This window comes from Camelus bactrianus, chromosome X (assembly GCF_048773025.1).
Source record: "Camelus bactrianus isolate YW-2024 breed Bactrian camel chromosome X, ASM4877302v1, whole genome shotgun sequence".
Lineage (NCBI taxonomy): Eukaryota > Metazoa > Chordata > Mammalia > Artiodactyla > Camelidae > Camelus > Camelus bactrianus.
Genome location: NC_133575.1, coordinates 42,533,935 through 42,555,654, shown reverse-complemented (window position 1 = coordinate 42,555,654; position 21,720 = coordinate 42,533,935). Strand labels below are relative to the sequence as shown.

At 39.9% G+C, this 21,720-nt stretch overlaps 2 protein-coding genes across 21 annotated transcripts in view; one reads left to right on the top strand and one right to left on the bottom strand.

Annotated features, from left to right (window-relative positions):
* Nucleotides 1-21,720, bottom strand: part of AWAT2 (acyl-CoA wax alcohol acyltransferase 2) — a 181,250-nt gene that overhangs the window by 62,559 nt on the left and 96,971 nt on the right. For all 20 annotated transcript variants that reach the window (XM_074359638.1, XM_074359635.1, XM_074359642.1 and 17 more), the window contains 2 exons: nt 7,003-7,116; nt 3,020-3,133 (listed from right to left, as the gene is read on the bottom strand). The gene's annotated coding sequence lies outside the window, so the exon portion shown is untranslated. The remainder of the gene's footprint in view (nt 1-3,019; nt 3,134-7,002; nt 7,117-21,720) is intronic.
* Nucleotides 1-21,720, top strand: part of IGBP1 (immunoglobulin binding protein 1) — a 34,930-nt gene continuing 13,210 nt past the window's right edge. The window contains exons 1-5 of the mRNA XM_010973630.3: nt 1-723; nt 1,099-1,392; nt 10,350-10,545; nt 12,151-12,230; nt 12,941-13,053. Of these exons, the coding sequence (XP_010971932.1) occupies nt 533-723; nt 1,099-1,392; nt 10,350-10,545; nt 12,151-12,230; nt 12,941-13,053 (874 nt within the window). The 5' untranslated portion in view covers nt 1-532. The remainder of the gene's footprint in view (nt 724-1,098; nt 1,393-10,349; nt 10,546-12,150; nt 12,231-12,940; nt 13,054-21,720) is intronic.

Here is a 21,720-nt window from a genome sequence, read left to right as displayed (position 1 = left end):
GGACGGAAGTCGGAGGGGGGCGCTTATTTGCACTTCGCGCTCACGCGCGCATACCTGAGAACCGAGGAAGCAGCGCGGAGGCCCGCGTCCCTGGCCGCCCACGCCCCTCAGCCCAGGGAGCACCTCGCGAGGTAAGGCGGACGCCTGGCTGGCTCCCGGAGCTCGCCCGCGCCCGCCCTCGCTCGGAACTCAGCCTCGTCACACCCGGGCCTCAGACGCCACGGAACTTCGCAGCCCAGGGTCGGTGACGAGGAGCCGAGCGAAAAAGCAGCGCCTAGGGTTTGCTTGTTTGTTTGTGTCTGTTACAGATGCCTACTACTTGTAATAGGCAGCCTGGTAAAACGAGTCTATGGAAACGGTTGCTAGGGTCAGGTAACAGCCGCTTCCGGAAGTTGTCAGACGCTTTGCTAACAATGGAGCTACTGGACCTATGCGGCGCCTCTTCCGGTTTCGCCCTTTCTCGCCCACTCATTTTTCGCAAGGTTGCCTTTGACCCCGGAAGTCAGATCTTCCGGGTTCCTCCCTCCCCAAGATGGCAGCAGCCGAAGACGAGTTACTGCTCCCTCGGCTCCCCGAGCTGTTCGAAACCAGCAAGCAGCTTCTGGACGAACTAGAAGTAACAACTGAACCCACCGGCTCCCGGATTATCCAAGATAAGGTGATCAAGGGACTAGACCTCCTGAAGAACGCTGCCGAAATGTTAACGCAGCTCGACTTGTTCAGGTATGGGAGAGGTTAACAATGGCTAAGAACAGACGTAATAATTACCAAGGGTGGAGCCATTGAGCGTAGGTGGAGGAGACCTTTAAAACCGGGACCCTTTCATCCCTCCCTCCCACTGCGATCTCGTATACGTTGTTTACATTCTCCACCTCTCTTCTGAGGTAGTTAATATTCCACGACTCTGCTCCCTAGCGTCGGCTATTTGCATAGGCATTGGGTGTGAGCGCTCAGCCACTTTTATTTAAGAAATCCGGCCGCTGTTTACCGTGCCTTCTCCCTTTGCCCCACTCTCACCCCAGTCCTCTCCCCCAGGAAGCAAGGGCCACCGTTTAAATACCCAGCCGGGCTTCACAGCCTCCTCTTTGCTCTTTGCAGCCGAAATGAAGATTTGGAAGAGATTGCTTCCACCGACCTGAAGTACCTGTTGGTGCCAGCATTTCAAGGAGCTTTCGTCATGAAACAAGTCAACCCCAGCAAGCGTCTAGATCACTTGCAGAGGGCTCGAGAACACTTTTTAAACTACTTAACTCAGTGCCAATACCATCACGTGGCAGAGTTTGAGCTGCCCAAAACCAAGACCAACTCAGCTGAAAATAACACTGCTAATTCCTCCATGGCCTATCCTAGCCTCGTTGCTATGGCATCTCAAAGACAGGCTAAAATAGAGAGGTGGGTCATTTGAGGACTGCCCAGTGGCAGTACCGTAGAGGGGGAGGGGTGCATGTTTTTTTCTGATGGGGTGGGAAACGATGTATGTTACTCTTTGAATTATTATTGAGCATAGGCCCTGGTGAGAGCAAACTCTCCCGACTTTTTCAAGAAGCCTCTGCCTTTGTTGACATGATCATACCTAACCATCAGATCCCTAGCACCTTATGGTTGCCAACAGCAGCAATGTAGTTTAGTAAAGTGTTCCCGGATCTCTCCCACATCACAGCATAGCAATATTCACATGGTACAGTGGGGTAAGTATTTCTAAAGGGCACAATATCTTGGAGCTATGGTCCATTTAAGGTTCACTGATTGAGAAGCTCTGTTCTAACAGAATGCTGGATCAGATGTGTAACATCCTGAGCTAACGATTAGTCCTGTCTCAGCTTCATCATGTGACCTTGAACAACTTGCTTACTCTTAGTTTTTTAAAAAAAATATTTAACGAGTGCTCATAGTGTCTAGGAATCGTGCTAGGCACTGGGGATACAAGTATGGGCGTTTATACAAGATACAAGAGGGGCACCTAACCAAAGAGAGCAGGAGAGAGAATGTTCCCTGGAAAAGGTGACTCCTATGATGAATTGTTGAAGGATGCATAGGACTATTATCTAGAGGAAGAGGAAAAGAGGCTTTTAGCCAGCAGAGATAATAGTATTAGTAAAGCTACAGGGGCATTAAAGAACACAGTGCTGGTGTGGGGAACAACTGTATGTAATTCGGTGATACTAGAACACAAAGGAGTTAGTGAAGAGGGGAAAGGAATGGTGCTGAAGAATGTTGCAGGGTCCAGACCAAGGAGAGCTTGGGATGTGAGGAAGGTGAAAGAACAACTTTGTTGCTGAGAACCTGAGAAGAGGTTTGAATCCCAGCTCCAGCATTTAATCATTCTGACTTTGGGTAAATTCCTTGGGTAAATTCTTGGTGCCTTAATTTACCCAGCTATAAAATTGGATAGTAATACATCCAGTAAATAGTTACGAAGATTAGGAGAGAGATGCCAAAAAAGCACTTAGTACAGTGTTTAAGTGAAGCAGTAAACACTCATAGTCAGCTATTGTTACATTGTTGTAGCTGAGTACAGGTTGTGGAAGAGACCTGGGTTTGAGACCCAGCTTTACTTATAAGCCACTGGACTTTGGGTAACTTATGTAACCTGTCTGAGCCTCAGGTCTCCTCATAATCTAAGTGTAAGTCTTGTTGATTAACTGCACCTGCATTCTTTCTGCAGAAATGGAGAAGTAGAAGCTAGGTAAGTCATGAGTCTAGTTTTATATTTGCTGAATTTAGGTCCTGAAGTGACAACTGGACCACCATGTCTGTAGACAGATCGAAATGTGTAACTAAAACTTACGAGACGGTTTTGTAGACAGAAAAAAGCCAAGGATAAAACCTTGGGGCGAATTAAGGGAAAAGGACAAGGAAGGAAAAAGCAATCAGAGGTAAGAGACTCAACAAGGTACATATGGACAGAAGTACTTACAGGAAGAAGCCTGAGGAAGAGAGAGCAATGTCATGTCCTCTTTGAAGCTTCTCCCTACCTGTCTCCCCTCCCAGATACTGTAGCACTTAGTTTGTTACTTACGGCATAACCATCTGTCATTGGAACGTCTAAAGGTCAGAGAACTTGACTAATTGTATCATTGTATCCTTGGTGTGCAACTCAGCAGTTGGATCATCGTAGGTACTCGAGGGATCTCTGGGAAAGACAGAGTGATCATCAGAAAGATGGAAGCAATATGGTGTAGCAGAAAAAGCCCGGGCTTTGGAGCCCGGCAGACCTAGGGTGATCAATCCAATTCCCGCCACCTAATAGCTGGGGCATCATCTAGCTCCTCCTAACCTCAGTTTTTCTCAACAGCTAACAATGTTTATATTATATTGCTGCTTACAAAGCACTTTCATGAGTATTGTTCATTCGATCCTCTCAACAACCCCATAAAGCAGGTGTTATCCCATTTTAGAGATAAGGAAATGGGCTCTGAGTATCTACTTGTCCAGAGTTACATGGCTAGTAAGTGGCCAGGCTAGGATTTAAACTCAGGTCTTTAAATTCCCAGTAAATTCCCAGTTCTAGTGTTGTTTCCACTACAGCATAGAAAAGAGAGGAGAGAGGTCATTTGCAACGACAACATGGATTGAGGGAAGGTGTTTCTAGGTTAGGGGAAAGGCAGCAGTAGAGTGAAAATTTTTAACTGCTAATGACAGGGAGGAGGATAGAGTGAGGCCTGAAAGAATGTGGGTGGGGACAGGGCCGATAGCAAAAGTGGAGTGGTAAAGAGAGTGCCTCAGTAAAGACATTAGCCCCTTAAAGACGAGAGGAGGGTTAAGAAGCATTAATAAGATAAACCACCCAAAACAGCTAGCACAGTATCTGGCACATAGTAAATATTCTTTAAATATTACCTACTATTAGGCCATGCTAAAGAGCTTAAACTTTGGTTGGTGACTTGGGATCCACTGGAAGTTTTTGGTTTTTTTCCTGAAAGAGTAGCAAGGTCATATTTGCATTTTAACTAGCATAACTCTGGCAGCAGTTAGGAACATCTGAGGGAGGTTAGATCCAGTTAGGTCACAGAGGTGATGAGGCCTTACTGCTGTAATGCAGAAGGGATTGGGGTGGGGATATATTTACTTACAAGGTTGAATCTGCAGAAAACCTGGCGATCGGTTGTGGCAGGTGGGAAGGAAGAGTCTGTGTTTTTGATTTAGGTGGATGGCTGTGGAACTCACTAAGATGGGTAATAGAGGAGGAGGAACAGATCGGAGAGAGTATGAATTCTGTATTGAGACATGTTGCTTTAACGTGCCTACAAGACATCCAATAGTGGTATCAGGTAGTGTGAAGCTCAGAGGAGAGGCCTGGTCTAGAGAGCTGAAAATTGATTGATTCATTTAACATATCTGAGCCTTTACTGTGTGCCAGGAACTGTTCTAGGTGCTGGAGAACCAAAGTCCATTCCCTCATGGAGCTTTTATTTTGGTAGAGGAGACAGACAGCAAGCTAGTAAATAATAATGTGATTTTAGGTGGCAAGGGCTTTAAAGAAGAACAAAGCATGGTTAGGAGTAAGTGAATGATAGTGAATGATTTTTGAGGAAATCGGATAGACTGATACGAATTCAGCGTCATGTCCTTTGTAAGAGGCTAGGGGCAGCCCATTGGTGTATAGCTTGTAGTTTAAACAGTGAATTTGGTATCCAATAATTGTAACATATAAAAAAAAATCTGTAAATGCCATAGACATACAAATGGTATTGTGGAGAAAGACCAAGGAGTGATCACATCTGGTTGGAGGAAAAAGTTTCAGAATGTAGTAGCATTTGAGATGTGCCTAGAAAGATGGTTAAAAATGGAAATTACAGGCTTTCCTGAATGTAAAAGTAATAATACTCATTGTAGAAAGTTGGAAAATGGAATATTTTTAAAATTAAAAATAAGCTTTCATCCTAGCACTCAGATATCTTTGTCAACTTCCTGATGTATTTTGTTCCAGATATATAGTTATTTAAGCTAATAAATTTGGAATAATACTGTATATATAGTTTTTTTATCTTTATTTAACCTAACATCATATTGTGATTTCCCTATGTCTTTTGAAGCCATGATATTTAATGGTTACATAATATTCCATCTTCTAGTCATGTGGTAATTATTTAAACTAATCTTTTATTGTCAAATACTTAGACTGTTTATGGGTTTGTTTTTTGTTTGCTTGTTTTTGCTATTCTAAGTAATGTTATGAAGAAACCTAACTGTATCTGTCACTGTTCCCTTAGGATAGATTTCTAGAAGGACCAGTGCCTAGATCAAAGGGTTTGTATATTTTGACTCTTGATGGTAACAGTATTGCTTTCCACAATAACAGAGTTTCAGAGTATATCCCACTGCACCCATATTGGATGTTAACACTTAGAAAATCCAAATGGGCAAACAAGAAAGGTATCTCATTGTTTTGATTTGCATTTCTTTGGCTACAAAAGTTGATTTTTGAATTTTTTTTTTTAAATGCCTGACAGACGAGATAACAACATTATCTTCTTACTAAAAGGCTCCCACATTTATACCACTAACCCAGAGCTCTCCTGACCTTCAGACTCACACTTCCAACACCGTACGTGGATGTTTCATAGACATCGCAAACTTGCTCTAAGTTGAACCCTTGGCTTTTTCATCCCCAGAGGTGCCCCTACACCCCAGTCTTCACGAGCTCAATGAGTGTACCACCATTCACCCAGGTGTTTAAGCCAGAAACCTGGGAATTAGCTTCGATTCCTCTCTTCTGAATTGCCACATGCAGTCCATCAGCAAGGCCTGCCAGTTCTAGCTACAAAATGTACCATGTCCTGTTTCTTTCTGTCTTCACTGGCATACCTTCATCTGAAGGTAAGCCACCAGGATCTTTCACCTGATATAACCAAACCACTAATGAAAAGACCTGCATGATCTGTCATCTCTCTCCAGTCTCATCTTAGATCATACTCCCTTTGTTCACTAAACCTCTGCCATGATAGCCTTCTTTCAGTTCTGAACCAATCCAGCTCTTTCCTTCTAGAGTCTTTGTACGTTTTGTTCTCTTTGTATGGAATGCTCTTCGTTTATCTGTCTTTCTGGGCTTTGTCTTTCTCCCTTACGAGAATGTGTACTCCATGAGAGCAGGAGCCATTTCTCTCTTGTTCTGTGTGGTATACCTAGCACAGGGCCTGGCATATGGAAGGTGCTCAAGAAATATTTATTGCTGATAAGCAGAAGGAACAACCTGAGCAAAAGGGTAGTTTGAGGTATGTACAGGGAATGGAGAATAGTCTGGTTTAATAGAAGCTAAGAGCAGTATCAGCAGAAGACTGCATAAGAAAGTGATGTGTATGGAACATTGGAAGAGAAGAGAGAGGCAGAAAGACAAGTTAACATGTTATAATAGTACTTCGACTGGGAAGAAGTGATAAAAATGAAGTAACAGCCATTAGAGAGATTACTTTTGCAGGAAGCATTTATATGAGTAGAAAATACATTGCTCAGATCCTTATTTACTGCCTATAAGTCCTCCCTCCCCACCCCATGACTGCATGCTGAGGCCATCCTACATAAAACACCTAAATGGTGTGTCCTCTCTCTCCAGACCTGTTTCTTCATATGTCTTCTCTACTCTAATTCCCATCTTTGAGGAGTAAGTGTAAGTCTTGTTGATTAACTGCACCTGCATTCTTTCTGCAGAAATGGAGAAGTAGAAGCTAGGTAAGTCATGAGTCTAGTTTTATATTTGCTGAATTTAGGTCCTGAAGTGACAACTGGACCACCATGTCTGTAGACAGATCGAAATGTGTAACTAAAACTTACGAGACGGTTTTGTAGACAGAAAAAAGCCAAGGATAAAACCTTGGGGCGAATTAAGGGAAAAGGACAAGGAAGGAAAAAGCAATCAGAGGTAAGAGACTCAACAAGGTACATATGGACAGAAGTACTTACAGGAAGAAGCCTGAGGAAGAGAGAGCAATGTCATGTCCTCTTTGAAGCTTCTCCCTACCTGTCTCCCCTCCCAGATACTGTAGCACTTAGTTTGTTACTTACGGCATAACCATCTGTCATTGGAACGTCTAAAGGTCAGAGAACTTGACTAATTGTATCATTGTATCCTTGGTGTGCAACTCAGCAGTTGGATCATCGTAGGTACTCGAGGGATCTCTGGGAAAGACAGAGTGATCATCAGAAAGATGGAAGCAATATGGTGTAGCAGAAAAAGCCCGGGCTTTGGAGCCCGGCAGACCTAGGGTGATCAATCCAATTCCCGCCACCTAATAGCTGGGGCATCATCTAGCTCCTCCTAACCTCAGTTTTTCTCAACAGCTAACAATGTTTATATTATATTGCTGCTTACAAAGCACTTTCATGAGTATTGTTCATTCGATCCTCTCAACAACCCCATAAAGCAGGTGTTATCCCATTTTAGAGATAAGGAAATGGGCTCTGAGTATCGACTTGTCCAGAGTTACATGGCTAGTAAGTGGCCAGGCTAGGATTTAAACTCAGGTCTTTAAATTCCCAGTAAATTCCCAGTTCTAGTGTTGTTTCCACTACAGCATAGAAAAGAGAGGAGAGAGGTCATTTGCAACGACAACATGGATTGAGGGAAGGTGTTTCTAGGTTAGGGGAAAGGCAGCAGTAGAGTGAAAATTTTTAACTGCTAATGACAGGGAGGAGGATAGAGTGAGGCCTGAAAGAATGTGGGTGGGGACAGGGCCGATAGCAAAAGTGGAGTGGTAAAGAGAGTGCCTCAGTAAAGACATTAGCCCCTTAAAGACGAGAGGAGGAAAGGTGAAGCTACAGAGATTTTGAGGTAAAAAGGGCAATGGAATTTCTCCGTTGGCTGGCCATCTGGTGAGCGTGATAATGGCATGGAATCCACAAAAGATGAACAAAAGGATAGCTGAACAAGAGTGACCGTTCAGCCGAAGTTTGATCATAGGAATTTATAGCTGACTCCTCTGACACAAATTTGTCATTCGTTATCTCTTTCAGCAGCTCGGGAACAGAAAAGGGGAGTGATGAAAGTTGCCCAGAGTCAGAATGGTGACAGGCAGGCACTGGGGAATTCAGGGGTGACAGGGAGTGTTTCTGTGTCATGGCTCACCATCGGAAATCTAGAACAGTGATGAAGGTCTAAGACAGAGGTTTACAGTCTGTCCCTTGGAGCCCTAAGATTCCACCGCACCGCCTGGGTAGGGAAGATGTTGGGACCTCTCCTCTGATTTAACCAAGGTGGATTTTTATCTGTTCTTCCTTATGGAGTTCCAGATAAGCTCTTATAAGAAGAAAGAGTTCTGCTAAGACAGAAAGGTTTCAGAAACACTGGCCTCAAAGAACAGTTGTTCAGGAACTTAGAAGTCCCAAAGATGACTAGGAGCAAGGGAGTAGAGAAGAAGGAAAGACCAGAGAGCGCAATTAGACCGTACATGCGCAGAGGATGAGAAGGAAGCACCAGAACCTTATTCAAAGGCCTGGTAGATTAACCCAGAGTTTACCCTGGATTATATACATTATAAGGCCCTGGTATTTTATTTTTCCTGACTTAAGTACATCCAGGAAAGAGGGTAGGGGTAGGAGTGGCACCAGAGTTAAATGTTCTGAAGTGATACCTGTAATAGCATTCATCAACTAGGAATTGGCCTGTGTAGTGTTTCACTGAGAAGGCCACCTACGGTGATGTATGACAGTTATTTGTAACATTACAGAAAGTGCCTACTTGTTGAGTAAAAGAGCAGAAGAACCAAGTGTTTACAATAAAGAATGTTTCCAGATCAGTGGTTCTTGACTTTTCATGGGTCCTGGACCTCCTGGATAATTTGGTTAAAACTACATTACCTCTCCCCCGCCCCCAAAAAATGCATACACAGAATTCTGTACAAGATTTGGGGGAGTTCAAGGATACCCCTCCCCCCAAACTGTCCATGGACCAGAGATTAAGAACTCCAGATTTGGGTGAACACCTGCAGAGGAGCATCTGATTCTGGAGGTCTAGAGTGGGGTTCCAGATAGATATTTCAAGACACTTCTCTTGTAAATTGTAGCTTTCCTTGACTCCTCTCTTTCCCTAAAGCCCTCACATCCAGTAAATCAGCAAATCCTATCCATTTTATATTTTAAGTACATCTACATCTCACCACATCCCTATTTCAAGTCACTATCTCTCACCTGGATTATGGCAGTATCCTCTAAATTGATTTTCTTGCTTCCACCCTTGCCTTCCAGCCTGTCACACTCTACACTCCACATAGCAGCCAGAGTGGTCCATAAAAAGTTTTCATGTCACTGTATTCATGTCATGTATCGTTTTAAAGCCTTCAGTGGCTTTCCCATCTCACCCAAAATACCATGACATTTGATATTTGGGGTCTTACTTCCTGCAGAGTTGTACAAATTATGGCCCTGGCTGCCTCTCTGACCTTGTTTCCTATCATTCTTTGTCACTCCATGGCAGCCATGCTGGCCTCCTTGCTATTACACAAACATACCAGGCCAGTACTCTCCCACCCCAAGCCCTTCATATCTGCTTTTCCCCCTTAGAGTGCTCTTTCAGATACTGGCATGGCTCGCTTCCTTAGTTCCTTGAAGCCTTTGCTCAACTTTCACCTCTTCAGAGAAGTGTCGCCTCATCACCTCTACTTTTACACCTCACTCTGTCCACTTTATCTTGCTTTTTGCTTCTTCATGGCACTTAGCACCACCTGACTCTATTTCCTTTGGTCTGTCTGCTCCCACTAGAATGAAAGCTTCAGGAGAGCAGGAAGTTTCTTGTGTGTACTGCTGTGTCTCAAGCAGTGAGAACAGTGCCTGTCACACAATAAGTACTCAGTAAACAGTAGTCTGATGAGTGATAGGTGACATACTAGAATGCATCCTGAAAAATGCAGGCAGGGTGGATATGAGTCTTTAAATTATACTAGGATGAGTCAGAAGAGCTGGAAATGTTTTGCCCAGAAGAAAAGAAGAGATGACCATTTTTTTAGGCCATGTCAGAAGGAATCCCTGCATCAATGGCAGGTAAATGACCCCTAAGATTCTATGATTATTTGAACTAAATGGACACTGTATGATACTGAGCACCCACCTAGTAAAGGTTGATGTCCTAAAGTTACTAAGGCCCTCCCATCTCTAAAGATGATGGGAGGAGTTGCTCAGATCAGGTTACTTCTATATTTTTCTGGCTTCAGAATATTTCTCAGCCTCTGCTGATCCCTCCCTTACCGTCCTGAGAGAACTGCCTTTGGTGGCAAATTCTGAGTTGTAGAATCTGTATCTTTGCCAAAGTGGGACTCGACATCCTGATGATTTGCAAAGGTGAAATCTTACTGTGGCCTTCTTTTGAAGGAATACTGCTTTATGTTTAAGTTCATGGGTAATGCTTTTCTGTGGAACAGATACAAGCAGAAGAAGGAGATGGAGCATAGGTTGTCAGCACTGAAATCTGCTGTGGACAGCGGTCAAGCAGATGATGAATGTGTTCGTGAATATTACCTTCTTCACCTTCGAAGGTGGATTGGTATCAGCTTAGAAGAGATTGAGAGCATTGACCAGGAGATCAAGATCCTGAGAGAAAGAGACTCTGCAAAGGAGGTAAGCCTGGTCCCTGTCTATATAGCTCAAAAAGATACTGTCAGAGGTTTGAATCTTCTCCAGGAGAGTAATCAAATTAAAATCCTCTTAAGTCTCCATAAAATCATTGTTCCTACTGAGATTAGTAGAGGAAGGCTAAAGGTTCACCAGGATAGCTTTCTCTCTAGTTTAGGGTAGCATTCACCCAGTGCTTTCTAACTAGGTAACACACTTGCAGTCATTTGTAATTTTGTGACATGCCGGGGGGTGGGGGGAGACTGCTCTCAAGTGGAAATTGGTTTTGGCTGTGAGCATTCATGACTGCTGAAGGAAGGCAGAGGTAGACAGGCCTTTAAAAATCTGTGCTTGACTGTAATAAACAGGAAGAGGGAGAGGCTGGGAAAGAAGAAAAGAACTGGAGAAGAAAGAAAAGAAAAAGAAGGTGAAACAAAAGACATTGAATGTGTTTAGGTTGGGGGAGGAATCGGAATTTAACCTTACACAGTGACGCACTCTCACACCTTAGTTCAGCCAAGTATGGGACACAGCAAGCACCTCTCAGTGCACAAAGTGTTGGGCACGTTGGTAAAGAAAACTTGGTGTAACACCACTTTGGCTGTCTCTGAAGATCGCAACTCTGTTTTGGGGCTGCTGCTTCAAAATATCAAGCTCTGCTGCCACTTATTTTTTCATTCAGGATATAACATGAATTGAGTTGAACCTACCCGCTAGTTGCAGGCATTTATTTAAGTCCTCAGAGAAACTTCGGGCTAATTTGATTTGTACTGATAGAGCCCAGGAGCTTTTGCCTCAGGGTAACATCAGCCTGGCTCCTTGTGTCAGAGAATCAAAGAACGAACCATTAGTAATCTAAGGCCACAAGGCCCCTTGAGCATAGCTGGATGAGTGGTTTTTAAGCATTATGAGTCCGGACTCTTTTGGATCCTCCCCTGTCTCCTTCTTTGTTTTTGTGTTTCGTTTTTATGCTCTCTCATTTGGTATTGGGATTGGCCCTGGAAGTGATTGAGTTTAGAACCAAGTGAACACCTTTTCTTTGACTGTATTTTGTTTCAGTATGCCCCTGGACAGCCAAGGTTCCTTGGCACATTTCTGTACACCTATATATGGGAGCTACTAACCCATTCTCCCCCACTTGCATTTAGGAACATCCCCTTCTAAAACACCCTCAGGAGCTCTGGCCAATTAATAGCATTATTTATATTGGACTGAGTTTTAGAAGGATCTTAATTCAACTGTAGCACTGAAGGCCAGGCTGAGGAAAGGGGCTTCAAATTCAGCTCAAGGGATTTAGATGGAACATGGAAGAAAGCTTTGGAATCTTCCTCTTTGAAGTGGAGAGTTTTAAAGTTAAGTAATTTTTCACTTGTGTAATGGTTCCTAGGAGAGCTTTCTCTTCCTCACTTTCCAGTAAGGTACTTGGGCCTCTTCAGGAGAGGCTAACCAACCTCTACCATTAGTATTCTGCAGACATATCTTAGGGACCGATAAATAGGGAGTGGGTGGATTTTGAATCCAGGGATTTTCAAACACCTGAAAACTTGAGTGCCTGCATAGTGGGATGGGCAAAATGGCCAATGCACTTCTGATAATTAATTTCCTTTTTAGGCATCAACCTCTTTCTCATCTCGTCAGGACAAGCCTCCGATGAAACCCTTTGTTCTCACTCGGAACAAGGCCCAAGCCAAGTAGGTAGTACTAAAGAGTGGGTTGCCTTTGTAGGCCCCCTGCTTTTGTGGTTCATTTGCAGCGCATGAGTAAGAGACAGACTGGGCATTGTTAAAAGGTCATGGCTTCACCTGGCGAGGCTGTTCTTTCTTCAAAGAGATGTTATCTCTTCTCATACTTTCTCTTGTCTCTCTTTACGAGACATTTCCCTCACAAATGTGAGCTTAAAAATAGGCTCAAAAGGAAACCAACAAAAATAAATTAACTAATTAAAAACCGAAAGAAAGAAGAAAGGAAAATAATGGAGAACTGTGTACTTTAAAGTTGCTTCCCATTGTTGCCTTCAACTGCAGTTCTCAGAAGGACATACCTGCCTATCTAGAATTTAATTCTGAGTTGTTGAGATACTTTTCCATAGGGTGGCAGAAGCAGCTCCTTCTTCTGTATGTCTTTTAGACCCACCAAATCAAATGCCCCTTCCACAGGATCATCATTCCTCTGCAGGGCATTAGCCTGTGGGATTGCTTCTTGGGTAACAGTTCTGGGTTATTTATCTTCCCATGAAAGCTCTTGCCTTTAATGCTCCTTCCTGGATACTTCTTTTTACAATATCCTTACAGGAGTTTGTACAACTCCTCGGAATACAGCTGAGTAGGGGAGCGAGGATGAATGCGGCTTTCTAATAGTGCTGTTTATGTTTACCTTTCTAAATGCAATGTGATTCTTGCAGAGTATTTGGAGCTGGTTATCCAAGTCTGGCATCTATGACGGTGAATGACTGGTATGATCAGCATCGGAAATTTGGAGCATTACCAGATCAGGGAATAGCCAAAACAACATCAGGTATGAAGGGGTGGGAGGAGAGTAGTTAACACTACTACACTGCTGGTCCCTAACTCTCTGGCAGTTAAATTCAGACCAAGTATTGTTGCCCTTTAGAAGCAAAGGGAATCTGGACAAAAGTTCTTGAGTAACAGAAAGATTCTAATCAGTGTTTCATTTCATTTATCTTAAGGTTTTACTGAAGTGTAGTTGATTTACAATGTTAGTTTCAGATGTACAGCAAAATGATTCAGTTATACATATACATACGTGTATATATTTTCTTTTCAGATTCTTTTCCATTATATGTTATTACAAAAATTGAATATAGTTCCCTGTGCTATACAGTAGGTCCTTGTTTATCTATTTTATATATAGTAATGTGTGTCTGTTAATCCCCAACTCCTATTTATCCCTCCCTGCTCTTTCGCCTTTGGTAACCATAGTTTGTTTTCTGTATCTATGAGTCTGTTTTTGGTTTGTAAATACAATTTGTATCATAAAGTTTATTTTTTGAGTGGACTTAACTACTTAGAAATCTAGTTTTAATTTTATTTGTAATTCCTTTTTTTGAATATTGCTATACTTTTATTTTAAAGCAAATTCCTGTTACTTTTTTATCCCTTTCTTTTAATATTTAATTAAATATCTCTTTTTCTGTGATTATCTTTGTTTGGATGAACATAATTGTATATGTTGAAAGTGTACAGTGTGATAATTTGATAAGCCAGACAAAGACAAAATACATACGATATCACTTATATGTGGAATCTTTTTTAAAAAAAGTTGATTTCATAGAAAAAATATAATCGTGGTTTCCAGGGGCTGGAGGTAGGGTGAAGTGTGTGATGTAGGTCAGGTGGTTGAAATTTTTAGTTTTAAGAAAAATAAGTTCTGAGGATCTAATGTAGCATGGTGACTATAGTTAACAACATGGTATTGCATTCTTGAAAGTTGCTGAGGGTAGATCATTAACATTATCACCACACACAAGAAGATTAACTAAGTGAGGTGATGGATGTGTTAATTACCTTGATCTTGGTAATTGTTCCACAGTGTATATGTATGTCTCATCATCATGTTGTACACTTTTGTTTATAATTTCTTACCCATGTTTGGGGTCAAACCCTGAGTCCTTTAAATCACTTGAATATTCAAGCTTGAACAATTATACATTTTACTGGAAATTTTATTTAAGCTTTAAAAATTATTGAAATAGCATACAAACAAAAAAGCATATACAATATATACACATTTTAAAGATATGTATATACATATATACTATGTTGTTTGTATATATGTGTATGTGTTTACATATATATGTGATATATTACACTTTAAAGAATTAACATTAAAATAAGTACTCATTTAACGATTTCTGTGCTTAATTAGTAGAAAACTAGCAATATTGTTGAAACCCCTAATATCTCCTCCTCAACTGTATCTTCCTCTTCTCTTGAAAGTACCCAGTATCTTTAATGTTTTCAATATTCCTTTACTTTAAAGTTTTAACACTCCTATATTGATTCTTCAATTTTGCCTGCTCTAGAACTGCATATAAATGGAATAATACTGATTTCATTTATTATTAAAATAAATAGCAGATGATTCTGGGAGGATGGAGGCAGTGGGGCAGGACAGTTTTTAATCTCTCTAAATATCATGCCATAAAAACAGACTGAACAGCTAGATAGCAAAGCCAAAAATCCATGGATAGCAGTTGTGCTTCTGGTAACAGAAGACTCAGTCATATCAGGCCACCCCTCCTATAGGTAACAATTGCAAACTGAACAGAATATAACAGAACAGCTATCTGAAGGCCCTGAGAGCAACCAAAAGCAGACATAGGCTCTAGGGCAGTCAATACGTAGGGAATGGTACTTGGAACTTCTTGAGGGAAGGGACTTCAGCTTACTATATTCTTGGTGCTCAACTTGGCAATTAGATCATAGTAGGTACTTGGGAATGTCTTTGGTAGGGAAATGTGGAGCAGATAGTCATTAGAAAAATGGAAGCAATATGGTACAGCAGAAAAAGCACAGACGGACCTGGAGTAACCAATTACTCCTGCCACTTAACAGATAGGACATCATCTAGCCCCCTGAGCCTGTTTTCCTCATCTCATGTATTATCTGACTTGATCCTCTTAACAACCCCAGGAAGCAGACATTCTTATTTCCATTTTAGGACGAGGAAATGGTGTCTGAATACTTACTTACCCAAGGTTAACATAGGTAGAAAGTGGCCAGGCTAGGATTTTTAACACAGTCCCTAAAATTCCCAGTTGCAAAGCTGTTTCTGCTATAGCACAGAGAAGAGAACAGTGGTCATTTGAAAGGGTTTCCTGTTTTTTAATAGCTTTTCACCCACAGGCAGGCTGTAGTTGCTGTGATGTGGAGGTAGGTAAAACTTGGATAGAAAATTGCAGTCTTATTAGTTGAGGAATGAGAGAACTAAGTTCAGGGTGACTGTAGCAACCAAAAAGTATCCCAGGAGAGAAGTACAGAGGAGGAGCCCTAATTCTCTATATAAACCCTGCCCAAGTCTCTGGCAGACTCCAAAGCTATGCATGCACAGGATAGACTCCAAGCACCCTAGGCAGGGCTAAAATAACTGAGTGGATAATTCAGTGGCTGCCCAGTGCAGAGGAAACAGAATTTGGGATTTTGGTTCTAGACAAATTTACCTAATGAAAATTAGCTAAAATGAAAAAATGAATACTCTTTAGAGGAACAAAACAGAATTCAGAATCTCTACAGCATACCATTCCCAAAGCCTGGGATTCAGTCCTAAACTATTGTGCATATGAAGAAAACAAAAAAAAACAAGAAAATGTGACTTAACACTCAAGAGGAAAAGCAATCAATGGAGACCAACCCCAAGATGACTCTGATGTTGAAATTAACAGACAAGAACTTTACAGCAGCTTATTTCTATGCTTAGAGGCATAGAAATGTGCTTGTAATGAATGAAAAGGTAAGAAATCTCAGAGAAGTAGAAACTATACACAAAAAATTCTGAAACTGAAAAATACAATACCTGAAGTTTAAAACAGACTCAGATACAGAGAAAAAATGGGTGGTTGTCACAGGAGAGGGAAGTTGGGGAGTAGGGGCAAAATAGATGAAGGGGATTGAGAGCTACAAATCTCCGGTTGTAAAATAAGCCCTGGGGACGTAACATACAGCATAAGGAATATGGTCAATAATATTGTAATAACTTAGTATCGGGACAGATGGTTACCAGACTTACCTTGGGAATCATTTCATAATGTTTGGAAATGTCAAACCACTGTAATACACCTGAAACTAACATAATATTTGTATGTCAACTATATTTCAATTTTTAAAAACCAGATGAGCCTAATTAATAGATTGGCAATGGCAGAAGAAAGGGTTGGTTAGCTTTAGATCAATACAGGTTAGTCAATCTGAAAACAAAAAAGATTGGAAAAAAGTGAAGAGCCTCAGTGACCTGCGGAACAATGTAAAAAGGTCTATTATATGTACAATTGGAATGTCAGTAGGAGAGAGAGAGAAGGGGCCAGAAAAAAAGTATGTGAAAAAATGATGGCTGAGGTGGCTGAGGTTTTCCCCAAATCTGTGAAACACAAATTTAGAGGTTCAGAAATCTCAGCAAGGCCTAAGCAGGTTAAATACAAAGAAAACCACACACATAGGCACATCATAGTCAAACTGCTGAAAACAAAAGAAAAAGAAAAAATCTTGAAAGCACCCAGAAATAAAGTACACAATACATATAGAAGAACAATGATACGAATTGTTGTCAACTTTTCATTTGAAACAGTGGAACCCAGAGATAGTGAAGCAGTGCCTGAATTAAAACACTTAATAATAAGCTCAGTATCATGTGTCATTAGGGAACTGCAAATTAAAACAACTGATCCCACTACACCCCTATAAGACTGGCCAAAATTCAAAACACTGACAACACCAGATGCTGGCATGGATAGTGGAGCAACAGGAATGATCGTTCATTGCTGGTGGGAATGCAAAATGGTACAAACACTTTGGAGAAGACAGTTTGTCAGAACTAAGTAATCTCTTACCAACCAGCAACCATACTTTTTGGTATTTGCCCAAGTGAGTTGAAAACTTAGGGCCACACAAAAATTGCACACAAACGTTTATAGAAGCTAATTTATTCATGATGGTCAAAACTTGGAGGCAACCAAGATGCCCTCAGTAGGCAAATGGATAAATAAACTGTGGTACCTCCAGATGATGGAATATTATTCATTGCTAAAAGGAAATGTGCTATCAAGTCATAAAAAGCCATGGAGGAACCTTAAATGTATATTACTAGAAAGAAGCTAATCTGAAAAGGCTACATACTATATGATTCCAACTATATGACATTATGGAGACAGTAGAAGGATCAGTGGTTACCAGCAATTAGAGGAGGAGGGATGAATAGGCAGAACACAGAGGATTTTTAGGACAGGGAAACTATTCTGTGTAGTGCTGAAATGGATACATGTCATTATACATTTTTCCAAAGCCATAGAATGTACAACACCAAGCGTGAACCCTAATGTAAACTATGGGTGAGTTTGGGACTTTGGGTGATAATGATGCATCAATATAGGTTCATTGATTATAACAAATGTACCACTCTGGTGCTGGCTGTTGATACCAGGGGGAGACTGTGCCTGTGTAGGGTAGAGAGTATATAGGAACACTGTGTACTTTCCATTAAATTTTACTGTGTACCTAAAACTGCTCTAAAAAAAAAGTCTATTTAAAAAAAAATGCAAAGAGACAAAGCTATAAAGTCAATAGAGAAATTAAAAGGGGAGAAGGCAAGAAAGAACAGAGGAACAGAAATTAGATGAGATGAATAGAAAACTGATAGCAGAATGGTAGATCCCAATCCAGCCATATCAATACTTACATTAAATGTAAATGGAATAAACCTTGAAATTAGAAATAAAAGATGCACTATCAGACTCAACTGCATGCTATCTACAAGAGATGCATTTTATTTATATATTTAATTGAATTATAGTTGATTTACAGTATTATATTAGTTTCAGGTGTACAGCATAGCAATTCAGTATTTTTGCAGATTATATGCCATTATAAATTATCACAAGATAATTACTATCATTCCATATGCTATACAATATATCCTTCTTGTTTATCTATTTTATACATTGTAGTTTTTATCTGTGAACCCCATACCCCTAATTTGTCCCAAAACACTTCCCTTTCCCCTTTGGTAACCACCAGTTTGTTTTCTATATCTGTAAGTCTGTTTCTGTTTTGCACATCCATTTATTTATTTTACTTTTTAGATTCCACATATAGTGATATCATACAGTATTTATTTTTCTCTGTCTGAACATAATACCCTGTAGATCTATCCCTGTTGCTGCAAATGGTGTTATTTTTTATGACTGAGTAGTATTCCATTGTATATATATACCACAACTTCTTTATCCAGTCATCTGTTGATGGACACTTAGGTTGCTTCTAAGTCTTGCCTATGGTAAATAGTGCTGCTATGAACAATGAGGTGCATGTATCTTTTCAAATTAGTGTTTTCATTTTTTTCTGGACATATACCCAGGAGTGGAATTGCTGGATCATACAGTAGTTCTATTTTTGGTTTTCTGAGGAACCTCCACACTGTTTTCCGTAGTGGCTGCACCAATTTACATTCTCACCAAGAGTATACAAGGATTCCCTTTTTCCACATCCTCTCCAGCATTTGTTATTTATACACTTTTTGATGTTAGCCATTCTGACAGATGTGAGTTGATACGTCATTGTGGTTTTGATTTGCATTTCTCTGATGATTAGCGATGTTGAGCATCTTTTCATGTACCTGTTAGTGGTCTGTATGCTTCCTTTGGAAAACTGTCTATTCAGGCCTTCTGCCCATTTTTTGATTGAGTTGTTTGTGTTTTTTTGATATTAAATTGTATAAGCTGTTTATATATTTTTGAGTTATTAACCCTTTGTCAGTCACATCATTTGTAAATATATTCTCCCATTCTGTAGGTTGTCTTTTTTGTTTTGTCAGTGGTTTCCTTTGCTGTGCAAAAGCTTTTAAGTTTAATTAGGTCCCATTTGTTTATTTTTTAAATTTATTTTACCTTAGGAGACAGATCCAAAAAAATATTGCTACAATTTATGTCAAAGAGTTTTCTGCCTATATTCTTTTCTGGGAGTTTTATGGTTTCAAGTTTTAAATTTAGGTCTTTAAACTACTTTGAGTTTATTTTTGTATATGGTGTGAGGGAATGTTCTAATCTCATTGTTTTACATGTAGCTGTCCAATTTTTCTAGCACCACTTGTTGAAGAGACTGTCTTTCCTCCATTGTATGTTCTTACCTCTTTTGTCATAGATTAATTGACCTTAGTATGAGTTTATTTCTGGACCCTGTATTCTATTCCATTAATCTATGTGTCCGTTTTGTGCTAATACCATGCTATTTTGATTACTGTAGCTTGGTAGATAGTCTGAAGTCTGGGAGGGTTATACCTCTGGCTTTATTCTTTTTTCTCAAGATTGCTTTGACAGTTCACAGTCTTTTATGGTTCCATATGAATTTTAGAATTATGTTCAAGTTATATGAAAAACCATCATGGGTATTTTGATAGGGATTGCATTAAATCTGTAGATTGCTTTGGATTGTACAGCTATTTTAACAATATTAACTCTTCCAATCCAAGAGCACAGGGTATCTTTCCATTTCCTTGTGTAATCTTCAGTCTCCTTAATCAGTGTTTTATAGTTTTCAGAGTATAGGTATGTCACCTCTTTGGTTAAGTTTATTCCTAGGTATTTTATTCTTTTTGATGCTATATTAAACAGTATTTTTTTTTTACTTTCTGATATTTGATTATTGATGTATAGAAATGCTATTTCTGTATATTAATCTTGTATCCTGCAACCTTGCTGGATTCATTTATTATAATAGTTTTTGGGTGGAGACCTTAGGGTTTTCTATATATAGTATCATGTCATCTGCAAATAGTGACGGCATTACCTCTTCCCTTCCAATTTGGATATCTTTTATTTATTTTTCTTGTCCGATTGCTGTGGCTAGAATTTCCAATACTATGTTAAAGAGAAGTGGCGAGAGTTGGCATCCTTGTCTTGTTCCTGATTTTAGAGGGAACACTTTCAGCTTTTCACTGTTGAGTATGACGTTGGCTGTGGATTCTTCTCAAATGGCCTTTTCTGTATTGAGAGATCTTCCCTCAGTACCCACTCAGGGAGTTTTTATTATGAATGGGTGTTGAATTGTTAAATGCTTTTTCTGTGTCTGTTGAGATGATCATGTGATTTTTATCCTACATTTGTTAATGTGGTGTATCACATTGATTGATTTTCACATGTTGAACTATCCTTGTGACCCTGGAATAAATCCAACTTGATCATGGTGTATGATCCCTTTTTATGTTTTTGGATTTGATTGGCTAATATCTTGTTGAGGACTTTTGCATCTATATTCATCAAAGATATTGGCCTGTTGTTTTATTTTTTTGTAACGTGTTTGTCTAGTTTTGGTATCAGGGTAACCTTGCAGAATGAATTTGGGAGTGTTTCCTCCTCTTCACTTGTTTGGAATAGTTTGAGAAGGATTCGTTCTCCTTTATATGTTTGGTAGAATTCCCTTGTGAAGCCATCTGGTCCTGGACTTTTGTTTGCAGGGAGTTTTTTTAATTACAGATTCAATTTCACTTCTAGTAATTGGTGTGCTCAAATTGTCTGTTTTTTCTTGATTCAGTTTTAGCAGGTTGTATGTTTCTAGAAATTTTTCCATTTCTTCCAGGTTGTCCAATTTTTTAGCATGTAACCGTTCATAGTATTCTCTTATGATTTTTTGTATCTCTGTGGTATCTGTTGTTATCGCTCCTTTCATTTCTTATTTTGTTTATTTGGGTCCTCTCTTTTCTTCTTGGTGAGCCTGGCTAGAGGTTTACCAATTTTGTTTTATCTTTTCAGAAAACCAGCTCTTGGTTTCATTGATCTTCTCTATTGTTCTTTTGTTCTCTATTTATTTCCTCTCTGATCTTTATTATTTCCTTCCTTCTACTGACTTTAAGCTTTGTTTGTTCTTGTTTTTCTAATTGTTAGGTTATAGGTTAAGTTGTTTGAGATTTTTCTTGTTCTTGAGTCCTGTATCACTATTAACTTCTCCCTTAGAACTGATTTTGCTGCATCCCATAGATTTTGGAATGTTGTGTTTTCATTTTCATTTGTCTTGAGACATTTTCTGATTTCCACTTTGACTTCATCATTGACTCATTGCTTTTTTTTTTTTTTTTTTTTGGTAGCATGTTGTTTAGTCCCGACTTGTTTGTTTTTTTTCCCCATTTTTCTTTCTGGAGTTGATTTCTAGTTTCATACTAGTTGTGGTCAGAAAAAATGCTTTATATAATTTCTGTCCTCTTATATTTGTTGAGGCTTGTTTTGTGACCTCTCCTTGCATGTGATCTCTCCTGGAGAATGTTCCATATGCAGTGGAAAAGAATGTGTGTTCTACTGTTTTGGGATGTAATGCCCTATAGATGTCTATTAGCTTGTATATTATATCATTTAAGACTACTGTTTCCTTATTGATTTTCTGTCTGAATGATCTGTCCTTTTGATGTAACTGTGTTTTGAAATTCTCCTACTATTATTGCATTATTGTCAGTTTCTCCCTTTAT